Source organism: Canis lupus, chromosome 36 (genome assembly GCF_048164855.1).
Source record: "Canis lupus baileyi chromosome 36, mCanLup2.hap1, whole genome shotgun sequence".
Lineage (NCBI taxonomy): Eukaryota > Metazoa > Chordata > Mammalia > Carnivora > Canidae > Canis > Canis lupus.
The window spans coordinates 5,322,350-5,340,495 of record NC_132873.1 but is presented as its reverse complement, the minus strand read 5'-3'; the positions used below and the strand labels follow the sequence as shown (position 1 = coordinate 5,340,495).

The following is an 18,146-nucleotide window of genomic DNA, read 5'->3' as shown; positions in this document are numbered from 1 at the left end:
TCACTGACTGCACCACCAGGTGCCCCTGGATTATCCTGAAGTCAATCCCAGATGTCATATTCCCCCTATTTTACAGTTGAGGGACTGAGATGTTAAGTAACTTGACCAAGATCCCAGAATTAGAAATTATCAAAGCCAAGAATCAAAACTGGATAACTGATTTCCAGAGCCTGGCCCTGAAACCCCTGACCCACACCATCTTCCATCAGAAAGGTGAGCTGTTGGGAGACCTGTGGCTCAGCGATTGAGCGTCTGCCTTCGGCTCAGGGCGTGATCCTGGGGTCCTGGGATCGAGTCCTGCATCAGGCTTCCCACAGGGAGCCTGCTTCTCCCTTTGCCTGTGTCTCTGCCTCTCTCTGTGTGTCTCTTGTGAATAAATAAATAAATAAATTTTTTTTTAAAAAAAGAAAGTGAGCTGTCTTGTCTCCCCTGGGTCCCCACACCTGGCACTCAGCAGGCACCCATCAACACTGGCTACATGAGGCAGGGAATGGCCAGCCAGTCCTCTATCCAGAAGAGAGTCTCTTGGGGAGATGCTATGCTTGGTCTAATGAAAGCAAGCTAATGTGGGACAGGGCTGACAGGTTTTACATGTAGGACCACCTCACATCACCACCTCTGTCCACCTTGGTAAGGCCAGTCAGAAAGATCTGTGGTGTTCAAGGCCCACTCTGGCCTCCTCACCTTCACTTTCCTATCTGTGATGGTAAACTCCACTTCCTGCCGCATTTCCTCATCCTTCCACTCCTGTAGTTCCTTATGGTACTGGTTCAGGAGGTCCTGCCGATACACCTGTAGCCCAGGACAAGGAGAAGGTCAAGGTCTGGAGGACTTGTGTCTTGTGGAACCCCCTCCCCCTCCCCATTCCTCCAGGGGCTGGCCTCTGTCTTTCTGTGGAGGTCTGCAGATCTCATAGCCCACACACATCCCAGGAGTGAGAGCTATGCTCCATCCCAGCTTCTCTCTGGTGCTGGTCCCACCTTGCACACCAGGTCCATGCTGTAGAAGCTGGCATGCACTGAGGCCTTCAGGGTCACCACGAATGGAATTGTCTCTTCAGGAGCCACCTTCCCTGTCATGGGACTCACAGACACCTGTTTGTTTGGGGGAAGAGGTCTCTGGAGCTTCACAGGGATGGGATGGAGTAGGTTGAAATGGGATGCGATAGGATAGGATATAGTGGGATAAGATGGGGTGGGATTCAGTGCGATGGAGAGGGGTCAAGATGGGATGGAATGGGGTGGGATGGAGTGGCCTGGGATGGGGTAAGATGGATCTTGAGCCCTGCTAGAGGTTCTAATTCTGTGGGAATAGGGCACTCTCACCTCCCCAAACTCTAGAGGCTTCAGCTGCCACTCAAAGACAATTGTCTCATTCTTGGAGATGTTGTTAAGGAACAGCAGGCGGCTACACTTGCTCTGCACAGGAATGTTTCCCAGGGAGATATGAGACTGGGACAGGAAGACATTCTGTTGGTGGAGACAACACAACAGCCACTTTGGGAGGTGAAGACATCATAACCATAGCAACCACTACCAGTCACTGAGTGCTTTCAGCAGGCCAGGTACCATGGTAGACAGTTCAGTCATTTGATCCTCACCATGGCCCTGGGGTATACATATATAATAATTGTCCCCACTTTACAGATGAGCTGCTAAGGTTTAGAGAACATAAATTTTTTTCCAAAAGTCTCTTACAGGCATAGCGGGAATAACCCAAGACAGTCTCACTCTAAAGCCTATGCTTTTGACCATTAAAATAGGCTTGGGAGGGCTGAGCAATCAGAATTTGCTTAGGGGGACGCCTGGGTGGCTCAGCGGTTGAGCCTTTGACTCAGGGGGTATTCCCAGGGTCCGGGATCGAGTCCCACATTGGGCTTTTACAGAGAGCCTGCTTCCCCCTCTGCCTGTGTCTCTGCCTCTTTCTCCGTCTCTCATGAATAAATAAATAAGGTCTTTTAAAAATTTTTGCTTGGGGAAGACAGAACTCAAACCAACATAATTTGGATCCCTGATGGATGGTTGTAAACTTAATGGTGGTGGGGGGGGTGTGAGCTGTTGGCATCTTTACTGGGAACAGAAGAGCAGGGGGTCTGGAAACACCACATGGAAGGGGCACTTTCTCTCTGCAGGGACCCTGAGTGTCTCCAGGGCTGAGACCTTGTCTGGCTCTTCTTCGTGTCCTCCGCAGTGCTGAGCATGCAGCTAGAGTCCAAAAACAGTAGGAGTGGAAGGGTGAACAGGCAGATATATAGGTATATAGTGACTGGGTGGCTGTATGGAAGGATGGATGGAGAAGTGGATGAATGGATGAATAGATGGATGGATGGATGGATGGATGGATGGATGAGTAGATGGGCATGTGGGCCAATGGGAGGAGTTGGATGGATGGATGGATGGATGAATAGGTCAGATGTCCCAACAGTGGGCTGTGTTTGAACTAAAGATGGTGCTGTTGACTCTAGATATCTTACAGCAAAATCCATCTAGGAACAGGGAGGGGCTGTTCTGTATGAAGAGAATACCTTACAGCCAAAAATGGGAGAGCTTCCTTCTACCCCTTCCAATATCTCCATCCCAATGCCCAGAGTGACTTGAGCAGGAACACCTATGGGCACTAGGTGGCAGAGTAAGCCTCTCATGGAGCCGGTGCGGCCTCATAGCTCCAGATGAGGGCTGGTTCCAGGCTTCACCTCTGCATCCCTCCCCTGCCTCCTCCATCACATTTCTTTCCCAGCTTCCTCATCCCTCTGCAGTGGCCCCCCGGGGGTCTAAGGCTCCTCCTAGTTCCCAGGCCTTCCTACCTCCCTTCCCTCTCCTACCTGTCCAGGAACCATCAGCCTAGGATGTATGGAGTTGTCATCCCAAGAGGAGATGTTGTGGAATGGGGCTGTGTCCCCCATGACATGGGGGTCATAGCCCACTCCCTGGAAGCGGATGATGGCTGAGTTCCATCCCAGGATGTGTATGGGCACATCCACCTGGGAAGTTAGGAGGGCGGGGAAGGGACTAGTCAGAGCAAAGCTTGCCGAGGAGGCCAACACCAACCTCCATCCTTAATCAGCCTGGGCTGCTGCTCACCGTGTAGGTCTTGGCCTCAATAGGTGAAAAGATCCACAAGACCTGAGCAGTTGTGCCTGGCTGGATCTTCCCGTTGGGGTTGAGGCAACAGAAGATGGGGTGATCGAAATTTTTTTCCTGAACCTGTGACAGGATATTGGTCTGGATCTCATAAGTCACGGGCACCGAGCCACCATTATACAGCTCATAAATCTGTAGGGGGCAGGAATAATGAAGTCTTCATACCAGCCCAGGACTGCAATGCACAGAGCCTGGGGTTCTGTGTGCAGGAGGGCAGGCTGATCATGATGTCACTCTTACAGCCTAGGGCTCCCTGACGACCTCTGATTTCCCTTATCACTTGATCACTCAAGAAGTATATAACTATATTTTCAGTCTGTGACATTTTAAGATAATCTGTAATCCTTATTTGCTCTTAATTCACCTTTGTCAGGGTATAAAGGGGCACTATCGCTCACGCTGTGATTTACAGAAGTGTCCATGCATGCACCCTCCAGACCCTTCAGCATCTTCTAGGCTCTTGTTCTAATCACCAGGGAGGCTGCCACTTGCCACATCTGCCCTCAGAGGCAGTCCTGCTTAAAGGCAGATGAGGGAGGGGAAGGAAGCTATGGGGCCCCCCAAGACTAACTCCAAAGTGTGGGAATCATAGAATGTCCTGGAAGAAACCAGGGATCTTCTGGGCCAATCCTTCATTTTAAGATGAAAAAAAATGGAAGCCAGGGAGAGCCAACAGTTCATCTGGATCTAGGTCTTGCCCCCTCATCATTCCCAGCACCCACTCCTGAATATGCTGATATTTCTCTAGCCTGGGTCATTCTCTGAGCTCCAGACCTGGTATCCAACTTCCGCTTGACAAGCCCTCCTGCCCCCTCACCGGCCACTGATTGTCTTATAGGCATCTCAAATTTGGTAAAAACCAAACTCTTCACTAGAAAGCCTATTTCTACCCCCAGGGTAACTCTTTTCAGTAAATGCTCAAACTAGGAATTCAATACATCTCAATCCCTCCCTTTCTCCCAATCCAGCCCCAGCAAGTCCCAATGATTCTGCCTCCAAAATGTAAATTAAATCTGTTCACTTCTACTTCCGCTGCCCTCTGGTGGATCCAGGCCACAATCTGTCGTCATCTCATGAATCAAAGAGGAAGCTTGGCCACAGTTGTGGAGATTGGCTGGAGGCACAATTAGGTCTCCTGGCTCCAGACCCATTTTCCATTGTCTGTGTTCAGGGCCACAGGGGAGTGGTCTAGTCTCTCAAGGGGAAGCTTTCCAGGGGACATTGAGTCTTTGCCTTCCTTTTCAAGGACCTGAGCTCCTGCAGCCTTGGGTGGGGCTTCAAGGAAACTAGTAGGGTAGAAGCTGTTGTAGGGAAGCAAACAGAGGTTGGGGCCAGGGGGTCCCATCCTTTCATGGCCAGAAAGCCCATTCCTCTGACTGCTGGCTGGATGACCAGAGGCCTCCACTCAGAAATACAAGGACTTTTCAATCCTTAGAAATGTCACAGCTACAGCATGTTTGGGAAAATATTTTGTCCCCCTGTGGGAGATTTCCAGTGTACATTTTCAGAGCCAAGGAACCCAATTCACTCTACTGAATAAAGAAAATTCTATAGCTTTGCAAGGGTTCATAGTCTGGTTTTTCATACATCAGAAAAATGTCCTTCCTGGAGCAGTGATTTTTCAAACTGGGGCTGAGACTTATCTGTGAACAGGTCATGAAGCCAATTTAGCAGGTCACGTCTAGCATGTAAGAAATGGGACAGAATAACTTAAAAACAGAAAATATCAGAACACTTTGCATGTAGTAGTGCACATACTGATTTATGAGCTTTGTTTTAGTTATATGTGCATGTATGTACTTACTGGGTTATTACCCAAAATATATCAGGGTGATTCATGGTCAAAGACATTCAAAGAATCCTATGCCAGAGGAGAGAAGCCCCTGCTTTTGCACCAGAACGAGGCCTGGCAAAGGGCTCAGCACCAGGCCTCAGGAAGTGGAAGCCTCTCACCTTGGATCTCTCCTAGTTGCCCAAACTCAGGGTCCCACTCGTTGCCCCACCTCTAAGAGCGAGGACTTCCGGAGGGCAGGGTCTTTGTCACCTGGGAAAGGGCTAATGGGGGATACTCAGAGATCAGTGCTTAGACTTCTCGGTAACCAGGACAGTGGGGCTCACTGACCTGCCTTGGGGGCAGTGTGTCTCCGATGGGTACAGGGATGAACTGGTGGCTAGTGGAGGTGAAGTGCACGTACTTTTGCTCCAGCCTCACTGTCACACCTATGAAATTTAGCTGGAAATAGAAAGCCCATGAGTTTACCATCCTTCCCTGGGAGGAAATAAAGCACTCAGCAGAAAGATCTCGACCCTAGCTTCCCGGGGTGGGAGGTGGGGGGTGCACGGTTCCCTGCTCCTCTCTTGGGTGCCCAGGACAGGATGAAGTCTGGGGTCTCACCAGGATCTCCCGGCCATAGGACACCTTGAAGAGCACTGGGAGGCGATCGGTGCCAATAAACAGGTGGCTGGAAGGGAGGGGACAAGTCTGGGCTGAGTTCCTGAGCCCCGGTACAAGCAAGAGAGGCTTTGAGGCCACTAGCTGCTGGGAGCAAGTGGAAACCCCCCGAGTTGGGACAGGGCTAGAGGGAAGTGAAACCTCCCTCCAAGTGGGTGGGCAGCATCGTCCATTGGTGGTGGGCGCTTAGGGTACACTGGGGTCACAGAGTGCAAGGCCAAGCTCCTCCAGGCGACCAGGGGAAGGGACAGGGTGCAGTGGTGGGGTGGAGGGGATTCTCCAGGACCGGAAGTGTAGGGCAGGCAGTGGAGGGAGCACCTGTATTTGAGTTCCACCACCTGCTCCTGCCCGGGACTCAGGCTCCCAGCCTTGGGGCTGATGGAGAAGATGCAGTTGTCCTGCACACGCATTTGGTGCAGCTCTGTGCGGTCAAACTCTGCTTGCTCCGCCCACAGCTCCAGGTCAATCTTCTGGTCACTTGGAAAGAGGAAGGCCCTGGAAGAGGGGTGCAAAGGCGGAGTGAAGCCTCCTGGACCAGAGAGGCGGGAGCGCTGGGCCGCAGGTTGAGTGGGTAGAGGCTGCTCCTACTCCCTCCCCGGGTTGGGTAAGTGGCCCCATCCGTGGCTGAGCAAACGCAGCTCTAGTGGGTTCTCACTTCGTAACAGCCCCCAAACCTGGGAAGAGCAGCAGGTCCCTGCTGATGATGTGGGAAAGTAGAGACTGGGGCTTTTATTGTGGGTAACAGGGGCTGAAGAGGACTACCTGGGTATGTGAGTGACTTTGACCTAGCTAGCCACTAATCCTGGGGCGAAGGGGGCAGGTTGTGTGACTAAGGAAGGGCCAGGTGAAGCCGTTAAAAATGCCAGCAGCACCAACCACCAACCAGGAGCCCCCGAGAGGAAGGGTGCCCAGGCCAGTGTGGGCCTAGGGCAGAGAACCTGTGCCCCAGCAGAGCTGGCACTCTTGCACCTGGAGAAAGTCTGGGCATAGACTTAGTGCTCCCCAAAATGCCTCATGTTGTAGGAAACTGCACTCCAGCTGGTTGACAAAACAAGCAGTCAGGGGGTCCCCAGGTTACAACCTGAAAAGGAGGACCCCCTTCCCTTGTAGAGACAGGGCACAGAACTGGGCCCTGGGCAGAAGGCGCGAACGGGGAGCAGGCCAAATGGGAAATGCTCAACAAAGAGTGGAGGAAATGCAAATCGAGACTCCCCCAAATCAGTCTTAAATATTTTCCTATCAGAAGCTTGATAAACAGTTCCACTCGATGCTGCTAAGTTTAGAAAGAGCAGACACCTTCAAACAGGGAGGCAGGGAAGGCACTGCTGCCACCTTTTGTTATAGGGATTTTGACAGCATCTACTAGAATAAAAACTGCCCATGCCCTTTGACTCACAAATTCTCTCCTAGGGAACTAATCTCCAGGAATAAATGCATGTGTGCACGTGCACATACACACACACACACACACACACACACAGGTGTTTATTACAGCTTTCTTTGTAGTGGCAAAAAAAAAAATCACTGGGAACAACTAATGTCATCCAGGACAGGATTAGTTTAATAATTTAAGAGCCATTCATATTATGGAATATTATGCAAGTATTAAAAAGAGAGTTAAGGGGCCACCTTTGGCTCAGGTCATGATCTCAGGGTCCTGTGATGGAGCCCCAAGTCCAGCTCACTGCTCAGCAGGAAGCTCGCTTCTCCCTCTGCCTCTTCCCCTGTTTGTGCTCTCTTTCTCTCAAATGAATAGATAAAACATCTTTTTAAAAAAGAGTGAAGAGGAACGCCTGGGTGGCTCAGTGGTTGGGCATCTGCCTTCAGCTCAGGGCATGATCCTGGGCTTGGGATCGAGTCCCTCATCGAGCTCCCCGCCTGGAGCCTGCTTCTCCCTCTTCCTGTGTCTCTGCCTCTCTCTCTCTTTCTCTCTCTCTCTCTCTCTGTCTCTCTCATGAATAAATAAAATCTTTAAAAAAAAGTGAAGAGTTTTGTGCATTGATCTGTATTGATCTGAAAGGAATGTTATTGGCATAATGACGTGTGAAAATGTTACTGATCTAATGCTGAGCAGAAGGCTGTAAGTACAGCATCGTGCTGTTACTGTAAAAAAAAAGTTTAAGGGTAACTTGAATTCATGCATGTGTGCTGTACGTGTGCTCAGGGCTGTGATGGTGCGTGTGCTCTGTATGTGTGCTGAGGGCAGAAGCCCCCTCCAAACCCTGGTGACCCCAGCAGAGTGGACATGGGTTGGGAGCTGGGGAGTTTCTTGCTTTTCTTCCATCACCTTTGTGTCTTTTGACAGGTGAATAAACTGCTTTTGTCATTTTATCCAGGGGATACCGATCAGCGACTAAACTGGAGATCTTGGGCCGCCCGGATGGCTCAGCGGTTTAGCGGTGCCTTCAGCCTAGGCCATGATCCTGGAGACCCGGGATCGGATCCCGCATTGGGCTCCCTGCATGGAACCTGCTTCTCCCTCTGCCTGTGTCTCTGCCTCTCTCTCTCTCTCTCTCTGTGTCTCTCATGAATAAATAAATAAAATCTTTTTTAAAAATAAATAAACTGGAGATCTTGCTACTTTGGGGTTATCTGGATAGTTCTGACGCCTCTGTTTCCAACCCAGTCCCCCTCCAAATAATCCCAGCCCCTTGTCCCTGCCAGTTCTGTAGTGTGGGCCCCTGCCCCTGCTCCCTTGCCTCAAGCTGCTAGTCCATTTCTCTCCCTGCACCCTGCACCTTGCACCCTGACCCCAGACCAGAGCAATAGGTCTTGAAGGCAGATCATGTCTCTGTCCCTTGTCCCCACATACATCACCATCAATGCCAAGAAATCCAAACTCTTGGGAGAAGGCCCAATGCCCTGGCCCTTGTCTGCCTCCCAAGTCACATTCGGCACCCCTTTCTCCTTCTCTGTCAGCGCTCCAGCCAGGCTGAGCCCTTTTATCTTACCTGTGCACCTACCAGGCCCTCTGTCTAGAAGATTCTTTGCAGCCTCTCTGCCCCTTCTCCCTAAGCTGTGGGTCTAGCTCAGTTGTAGCTTTCTTCTACACACATCACTCTGGACCGAAAAGCTGGCCTACCCCAGACTCCTGGGGCACCCAGAGGGCCAGGCTTGGACCGGTCAGCATCTCAATTTTGAGGCCAGAAGCCCGGGCCTAGGAAGCCCCCAGTAAACATCTAGCCAAGACCTAACGAGTGCACCGAGGAAGCAGGAGATGTTAACCAGCATATGTGATGTCTGTAAGGCCCTCTGCCTCCCTAAGCATCAGGGGAGGAGACCTGGAGGGGGGAGGGCTCTACGGCTTCCTCAGATGCTCCCCCTCCTACCTGGGGGTTGTCACTCTGTCCCGGCCTGCTGCTGCCTTCAGGCCAAGTCCACACTCCCCATTTCTTACTGGTCTTGGTGGGAATAAAACCTTCAGTCTGTTCTTTATGAGCTCAGCAGAGACTGGCTAGATTTTTCAAAAATAGCCTTCTAAGAAATTGAAAGGAAACACAACAACACAAAAAGCCGAGGAGAGTTAAGCCTTCCAAGGAAGGTTCGCTGTGCTTGGACTCCAGGAAGAAGCACGGATTGCCTTCCTGAATGAACCTCAAATAATCTCCTGATGGATGGGCTCAGCTCAGCGGGCACCTTGCCTGGGTTTCCTCCCGCCTCGGTTTCCAGCAACCTGGACTCTCTCCACACGGAGTGTGAGCTGGCTTGCTCCTACACAAACACACTTGCATGCATAATCCACCAAAATACCCTGCTCCACGCCCGGACAGACTAACGCCGCTTTTCCTGTAGCGCCTGGCTTCTGGCCACTCCAACAGCCCCAGTGAATGGCGATCTGGAGCTCAGGCGGGCCCGGGCCTCCCCCACCAGGCCAGCAGCCCTGCCTGCCAAGCTTCCTCAAGTCATCAGGGCCAGGAGCCCTCAGCCACTCATAGTCCTGGCTCTTCTCAGACAGGAGCCACATAAAGAGCCAGCCTCCTCAGGGGCAGGAATAATCCAGAGAGTGAGGGCGGCCACTGCACCCCCAATGATGCAGCGTCCACCCCATCCCTGCCCCTACCACACCCCAAGACTGCTCAAGCTGGAAGTTTTCCTGAGATCACAGAAGCCACCTCCACCACACCCCCCTATGCCTACTTTCCCAGGCCAGGCCCCTGGTTCTTTCCCCCCCAAGCCTGACCCAGCTGGGTATACTCCTTTCTCACCTCCGTTTAGGCACGAAAAATTAGAAGTCATCAAAGGGAAATTTAGTAGGAAGTCAAGACACGTGGCAGAGGCAGGGAGGAAGAGCAAGGAAAAGCCCTGGCCTGGAAACAGGATGTTTACTGGGCACGAGTTCGGGCCCCGATGGGAGGAAAGCCGAGCACAGGAAGGGCCACGCTTGGCAGGCTCAGGGCTCCAGGCCCAGGCCCACATGACTGAAGAGGCACAGCCTCAGGCTTCCTGCAGCCCACGTGGCTTTGCTGAGCCGCGTCACCCTCCCCGACACTGGCTCCATGGCAGCCCATCCCTGTCCTTTCCCACCAGAGGTCTTAACTCGCCCCCATGCAGGCCTGGCCTCCTGGGCCGAAGCTGTGGCGGGGGTGCCCCGGTGCCCAGCACAGTGCCTGCCTGGTACACAGCAGCGGTCTGAAGACTTCTTGAGGACTACCTGGTACAGATCTGGCTTTGAACCTGGCTCTGGCCGCTGATGGCTGAGTGGTCTTAGCCGAGTCCTCAGCCTTCGTCTGCAAAAGAGTCAGCGGAGGGGGCTTCCTTCCCCCAGGGTTGGTGTGAAGCTCGGAGGAGAAAAGGCTTGCACATCAGTGCCACGCTGCAGCAGGTGTCCAAAGGGTACTTCTCACTCATTGAGCTCTTAGGAGGACCGTGCCGGTCTCCCGTCAGTCCCCTCCCTCTTGAGCCTATGCACATCTCCGGAAGCGACAGGTTTGGAGTGCGGATGGTTGACCCCCATCTCACGCTGGCCTCCCCACCCCATCAAGGAGACTTCTCAGAGCCACCAGGCCTCCGGCGCCTGTCTCCCGGGCCCCCCAGCAGCCCCTTCCAAGCCTGCCATACCAGTCCAGAGGCACCACTCCACTGTTCTTTAGGGCCAGGAGCACTACCGAGGGGGAGGCCTCTATTGGTGCTGCCCCAAAATTGAAGTCGAGCTTCAGAGGGGTGAAGACTTGGGGGATCTGGCTTGTGCTGTGTGGAGCAGAGAAACAGACTCAGAGTCAGATGGGGACAGTATGGGGCCCTCCCAGGGGGTGCTGGCTGGGCAATCATCTTCTAGCAGGTGGGACTTGGGGGGGCAGGGGGGAGCAAGCCCGTCAGACCTTGAGCCAATCCCTGACTTCTCCAGGCCCCTCCAGGGATGGGCAAGACTTTGCAGGGGAGATGGGTGCTGGAGGTGTGGGCAGAAAGCTCCGAGAACATTCCCAAATAGGCCCTGCCCCTTCCCTGGGCCTGCCTCACCTGTGCCGGGTGGGCACCCTGAAGGTGAGCTCCTGGGGGGTGGGGTCACGCTCCAAGTAACTGTTGAGCCTGTCCAGGGAGAAGAGGTGCCACAGGTGCTTCCGGGTGATGCCCTCGATGCTGCCCATGGAGCAGACATCCAGGATGGAGAGTAAGGGATACACGGCCATCAGGAAGACGTGGCACAGCTCCTGCCTGTCCCCAGCCTTGTTATCTAGGGGAGAAGGGTGTGGAGGAGAGGAGTGGCCTCACCTCCCAGCTGCCCTGGGGCAGAGTATGCAAGCCTAAGGTGTGGGACCCCTGGCGACCTGCCCAGGACCCTTGTCAGGAGCAGCAGACATCTCCCAGACTCTGGGACGTTCCTGACAACAGCCAAGCCTTGTCTGGTACTTCCTATGTGTCAGGCATCGTCTGAAGTGCTCCACATGCATCGCTGTGTTAAATGCACCCCGTTACTTGTTTGCAAACTGACCCTCACTAACAGCTTCGTCAAGATATAATTCATATACCATAAAATTAATCCTTTTAACACATACAATTCAGAGATTTCATATTTTCAGAGCTTTGCAACCAGCACTATCCAATTTAGAGCATTTTGTCATCCCTAAAAGGAAGCCTGGGACCAAGCAGCTGTCGCTCCCCGTTCCCCCCTCCCCAGCCCTCCACCCCCCCAGCAACCTCTGATCTACTTTCTGTCCCTATAGATTTGCCTGCTCTAGACATTTCACATAAACACTCACACAATATGTGGCTTTTGGCCACTGGCTTCCTTCACCTGGCCTAACGTTTTCGAGGTTCATCCTTGAAGTTCACATGTTTTGGTGCTTCATTCCTTTTTTTTTTTTTGGTCTGGGCATCATTATTATCACCATTTTACAGATGTGGAAACTGAGGCAGACGGAGATTTAAACAACTTGCCAAGATTACTACAGCTAATATATGCTGGGATCAGGAGCCAATCCCAGGCAGTCTGGCCCGAGTCTACAGTGTCAGCCACTCTTCTGTGCTGCCCTGGACTCCTCCCAGCAGCCCCGGGGGTAGGCTGATAACAGCCCCATTTTACGGAGGAGGAGGCTGAGGCTCAAGGCAGCTGGGGGATTTGTCTTAAGGTTCCCACAGGAAACAGGTGCTGCTCTGAACCCTCCATGCTGAGTCCTGCACAGCTCAGGGGCACGCAGGCACACACACACACACAGGCACTGGCAGGCAGCTGTGGTTGGTACGGGGCACACACACCAGCCACCCAAGGACGCACCCTCGCACGCCAACACTCACCCTGCTAGCCCTGTCTGGACCCTCAGTCCTGCTCATGTGCTCCTCCCGCCTTCCTCCCTGGCCCCGACTCTGCCACATGGCCCAGGTACCTCTGTGGGAGAGGAGGGAGTAGCTGATCGTCCAGGAGTACTGGGACCGCTGGTTGGGAGAGGCAGTCAAGCAGATGGTGTCCCGGGACCGGGGTGGCATGCTGCCCTCTGTGCGGTCCAGCTGCAAGGCTGCTCAGAGACGACCCAGCAGGGTCGAGGGTAGAGGAGGCCCTCAGTGCAGGCCAGAGAGTCCCGGCCCCTCCTTCTGCTCCTTTCCCGATATCCTCCCCTGGGCCAGCGGAGCACTGGCTAGAGAGCAGGCCCAGAGCCAGGAACAGGGAGCAGAGTCCCTCTTCCCAGAGCAGACAGAGGAAACCATTTCTTGCGTCACCAGCACCCGCTATGCACTCTGCTCCGCCTAGCAGCCCTGTGAGGTGGGTGCCAGCAACAGCCCCATTTTAAAGATGAGGAAGCTGAGGCTCACAGTCACCCACCCAGGGCCACACATCTGCAGAGGTGGAAGCACCAAGTTTTCAGCCCCGCTCCGCCTGCCCTCAAACTGTGGTCTGGTTAGCGGTTGTGTTTGAGCCATTGTCCCCCACGGCCTGCCTCCCTGGGCCCAGTCCCCGCCCAGGCCCAAGTACCAGGGGGGCTGCTGCCCATGACCTTGGGGCTGCACTGCTCCAGGTAGAGGCGATAGTAAAGGGTACAGTTGCCATCATTCAGAAGCACCAGCAGCCTGGACTGAGTGCTGTTCACCAGCACGTTCCCGAAATCCAGCTCCTTCTCCTTCGCCTGAGGGCCAGAGTCAGCCAGCCGCAGCCTGGCTTTCCCACCCCGGGCCTCAGAGAATCTCCAGGGCAGGGCAGGGCCAGCGGGCTCCCATCCCGTGCCCTCTTGGAGCCGGGCACCCTGGAGCCTTCCTCCCACCTGCGCCCTGGCCCCCAGCTCCCCAGCCCGCCTGCCGGGGTTCTCCTACTCACAGAGAGGCTGCTGGTGATGCCGACGCCCACCAGCCGGAGCATGTAGTGGGTGGTGGCGGGGGGCTTGGTGTTCGGGGGCAGACCGGCTTTCCAGACCCACATCCCCACTCGGAACAGGTACTTGGTCTCCTCCAGAGGGCTGAAGGTCCACGTCAGCGTCTGCAGTCACAGAGATCACCACTGCATGGGGCTCTCCAGATCCCTGCCCGGACTCCTGGCCGTCGGAGGTCCCACTGCAGGGTATCAAGCTATGGTACCCCTTTCTGAGCAGTTACCCTGTGCCAGGCATCGTGTGTTATCTCCCTCAGCCCCTCCGTCCTTTATCCCCACGAGGTCAGTGGCATTATTTTAGTACCTCATTTTCTGATGAGATACTGGAGGCAGAGAAGTGGGGTAGCTTGACCAAAGTCACACGGCTGGTGAGGGGGCTTGGTGGGAGCTGGAGTGTGAAGTCTTTTTTTTTTTTAATTTTTTTTAATTTTTTATTTATTTGTGATAGTCACACAGAGAGAGAGAGAGAATGAGGCAGAGACACAGGCAGAGGGAGAAGCAGGCTCCATGCACCGGGAGCCCGACGTGGGATTCGATCCCGGGTCTCCAGGATCGCGCCCTGGGCCAAAGGCAGGCGCCAAACCGCTGCGCCACCCAGGGATCCCTGGAGTGTGAACTCTTGAAGCTGACTCCAGAGCCCATGTGGTCTCTCGCCTCACTGACTACTACCTGGGTTCTTCCAGACGCCACGTCTTGGTGGTTCTTGGCCCAAGTTTGGCCACCCCCAACTAACCCATAAGGCCCTCGACCAGGGAATGGGGCTCTGCTAGTTTGGGATCCAGCTGGTGTCCCCCTTCCAGACTGCTGCTGAGGCCTCAAGGACTCCTCTTCCTCACACCTTAATGATATCCACCATTTGGCCCCAAATCCAGCTGCTCCCAACCACCTCCAGAGGATCTCGTGGCTTTGACGACCACGGATGGAGACAGGACTTTGCCCCCTTGAAACTGGTTCAAGTGTCAGCTCTGCACCTCTTCATTTATCATCTTAGTGAAATGGCTTTTCCTTCTCTAAGTTTCCATTCTTTGTAAAATGGGGGTTAGGACAGTGGTAACAGTAACCTCCACTTCTAAGTCAAGGGAAGGGATCACAGATTAAATGGGAAGGTGCACACTGTAAGCCCGGCCCTTGATAGGCATGAGTGAGAGATGCCCTGGGATCTCCTTGCACACAGCCCACCCAAGCTCACGTAGACTTCCCCGAGTCCGTGCCTTGGCTGGGGGGCAGGGAGCAAGCAGAGGGGAGCATGGGCCCCCAGCAGTGGGGCAGGACTCACAAGGCTGTCGCTGGGCTGGATAAGCCCCCGAGCAGGCTGGACGGCCAGCATCTTCCGGTGCTGCTGGGAAATCCTCCATTCAAACTCCAGGGGCAGACGCAAGGGGTTGTGGAAGGTGAAGAGGCTGGTGGAGGAGCAGCCCACCCAGGTCGGCTTGAAGAACACACTCCTACAGGTGTCCAGCTTCAGCTGCAGAGGCTCCTCCCGGCTCTGCATGATTACCTCCTAGGGCCGGAGGAGGTAGGGCAGTGTCCTGACGTCACCCTGCTGCCCTGGCTCCCCTACATGTCCAAGAAGCCATGAGTGGGCAGCTCTTCCCCCTTGCGGAGGGCAGCAAAAGGCCCTCCTCCAGCCCAGGCACCAGCAGCTTCTGTCCCGGCCCTCCTCCAGCCCAGGCACCAGCAGCTTCTGTCCCGGCAGAGGAGGTAGTGGCCGATCCAGAAGACAGTTCTTGAAAAGAACTCAGGGACTGAGAGAGGATGTACAGACCATTTCATGGGCCAGACATGGGCCCACCACCCTGGCCCAGCCCCATACGCCCCTCTGCAACCTGCAGATGGGAACCTACTATTGCCCCCACTCATTCCTTTGGGACCTCTGCACCCCTTTTCTTGTCCCAGACACCTTGAGGTGGATATGCTGGGCCCTGAGGGTGGGAGAGCTGTTCACAGATGTGGCCAAGGGGTCTTCTCCCTGCTATGGCACTTCCTGGGGAGAAGCAGTCCCCTGACTATTTTAGGGGATCTTCGGAAGCTAGCCTCAGAATCTAGCTTTGAAAAGGAAAGCCCTGAACTACAGCCCACTCCTCAGGACCCAGTCCCCTGGCTCTGCCTTTTACCTTGAGATACTGGGGGCAAAAATTAAACTGCAAGTAGAAAATGTGCTGCTTCCAGGAGTTGCCCTTGGGGTAGGTACAGACGAAGAGGATCTGGTGGGCCTTGGGGGCCACAAGGCCCGAGCTGGGCCGCAGGGAGATGTCCGAGCTGCTTTGGGGGGCCAAGTTGAAGGTCAACATCATGGAGCCTTTGTTGATCAAGAGCAGGCTGCGGTAGGAGGGTTCATTGGAGGACACTGCTGGAAAGAGCTGCGGTGCGAGATAAAACGGACCAAGCTCAGATCTATGCACTTCCCCCTCCAACACTCTGCTGATGTGCACACAAGCACCACATCCCTCAATATTCCCGGGACGCCGAGGGGATCAGGGAAGTCTATGTGGCCTTGGGTGGGCCTGCCTCCGACAAGGAGCTCCAAGGTACTGCCACACATCCCAGTCACTACCCTGGGAGCAGGGAATGGAGGGACACAGCTTGGCACAAAAAAATGCTTCTGTCTTCCAGAGACCTCTAGATGGGGAGACAGAGTGGCTGTAGGAAGTGGGCCCAGGAAACGGAGGTTTCTGTGACCCCTCCTCAAAGTTATGAAGGTCTTTCATTTTAGGGTGCCCTTAAATCATCCTTTGGAGAATTCACTTTAAGATCTTGCTCCAGAAGCTCTGGGATAAGCAGCCCCTTCTAGATGATTCTCATACAGATGGCTGAGGGGAACCCCACTTTGAGAAAGGGAAAGCCCCAGAAATCCCAGCTTCCAAACATTCCTTAAGCATGTAGGGTATGGCCAGCTGCCGACTAAGAGCTGGGGAGGCCATACAACATGAGGCCCAAAATTGCTGACCAGGGTGCCCTGTCCAGGGGCACATGTGTGAGACAGTGGGGGGCAACACAGGCCCAGAGTCAACTGGGCAGCAGCAAAGACCACAAACTGTGGGATGAACTGGCCAAGGTTAAGGGACAGGGGTCAGTGAGGGCAACCCCATGCAGTCAGGGAGAGATTTGAGCTGAATCTCGGGGGTGAAGTCAGTTGGGGATTGGAGAGCAGAAGTGCAATTGGTGGTGGAAAGGGGAGCAGGATCACCCCCAACACAGTGCCCCAAAGTGGCACCTTTCCAGCAACAGGAGGCATAAAGGCAGTGGAAACAAAGGATGGGAAGGATGACAAAGGTAAGGGAGGCTGGGAAGAGGCATCAAAGGAGAAGCCAGGACCAGACCTTGGCTATGTGGCTCCAGGGCTTATGCTTTTAGGCCTTCTGTCATCTGGCCGCTGCTCAGGTAGACAGGGCCCTTGAGGGCTCTTCAGAGAGGCCTGGGGGCAGGGTGGGGGCGCCTGGGTGGCTCAGTGCTTAAGTGTCTGCCTTCGGCTCAGGGTGTGATCCCAGGGTCCAGGAATAAAATCTTTTTAAAATATATTTTATTAAAATATTAATAGACACAGAGAGAGGCAGAGGGAGACACAGGCAGAGGGAGAAGCAGGCTCCCTGTGGGGAGCCCGAAGTAGGACTCGATCCCAGGACCCCGAGATCACAACCTGAGCTGAAGGCAGACGCTCAACCACTGAGCCACCCACACATCCAAATAAATAAAATCTTAAAAAGAGAGAGAGAGAGGTCTGGGAATCATGACAGGGACCAGCTAGCTCCGTGACCCCTACAGGCCTGGGCAATCTCCAAGGGCAGGGGCTCAAGGTGGGTGGCCATATCCCTAGCGGGTGCTCAGTAAACCAGACACAAACAAATGAAGGAGCTAGAGAATTTTAAACCTCAGTTTGAGAGGCCCAGGGACTATATCAGAGGGAGCTGGGAGGGGCCAGTGGTCCAAGCCCCAGTCTGGCCCATGAGAGAGTCCTACATGCCCAGAGCCCAGAGGCTGGTGGTGGGGACGTTGGGATGGCCCAGGAGGGTACTGGGAGGTATCTGAGGCCATCGAAGTGCGGAGAGGGATCTTCAGAGCCAGGCAGTCGCCAAGCTCCCCTGTCCCACCTCCCACTGCGACTGGGGCCACGCTCACCTTGGGGGCATCCAGGGAATACTGAGGGATGTGGTGCTCCAAGAAGGCACCATAGCTATGGCCTCGTGCACGGAGGGTCAGGCACCAGGATGGGCACACGGTGCAGTCCTCCTCGATGTTGTTGTAGCTCCGCAGGACCTGCAAGGAGGCCAGACCCAAGCTGAGAGGCCCGAGTCCGACCCTGCGGGGCCCCCCAGCCTGCCCCCCTGCACTACAAGAGCCTCATGTTGGGCACAGAGAGAGGAGGGGGCTCCCTGGGAGGGCGGCGCAGAGAGCAGCCGTCCTGACAGCTCTGACTGGCGCGCCAGGCCCGGTCTCGGCCGATCCGCTCTGTAATAACCACAACAGGGGAGGTAGGAACAGCACTGATCCTGCAGGAATGTGCCTAGAGAAGCTTCGCTGGCCAACAGAACCAGAACGCGAGCCGCAAACGCAAGCCGCAGACGTCATTTCACGTGTTCTGTTGGCCCCACTGTTTCCCAAAGCGAAACACGGGAAATTAATTTCAGTGATATGTCGATTTACCCCCATAGATGCCGAAGCTGATCATTTCAACATATAATCAATATATACGTGATGCGTAAGATACTTCACATTCTTTTTGCACGAAGTCTTTGAAGGCCGGTGGGTCTCTTACAACCCA

The 18,146-nt window shown here is 54.3% G+C and overlaps 1 protein-coding gene across 1 annotated transcript in view; it reads right to left on the bottom strand.

The window, feature by feature from the left end:
- The window catches only part of CFAP65 (cilia and flagella associated protein 65), a 32,429-nt gene that overhangs the window by 3,911 nt on the left and 10,372 nt on the right, over positions 1 to 18,146 (bottom strand). The window contains 16 exon segments of the mRNA XM_072813550.1: positions 685 to 792; positions 981 to 1,094; positions 1,326 to 1,469; positions 2,822 to 2,980; positions 3,081 to 3,272; positions 5,263 to 5,373; positions 5,536 to 5,602; positions 5,911 to 6,087; positions 10,651 to 10,779; positions 11,050 to 11,263; positions 12,414 to 12,542; positions 12,998 to 13,148; positions 13,337 to 13,495; positions 14,664 to 14,888; positions 15,502 to 15,747; positions 17,504 to 17,641. Coding sequence (XP_072669651.1) covers positions 685 to 792; positions 981 to 1,094; positions 1,326 to 1,469; positions 2,822 to 2,980; positions 3,081 to 3,272; positions 5,263 to 5,373; positions 5,536 to 5,602; positions 5,911 to 6,087; positions 10,651 to 10,779; positions 11,050 to 11,263; positions 12,414 to 12,542; positions 12,998 to 13,148; positions 13,337 to 13,495; positions 14,664 to 14,888; positions 15,502 to 15,747; positions 17,504 to 17,641 — 2,463 coding nt within the window.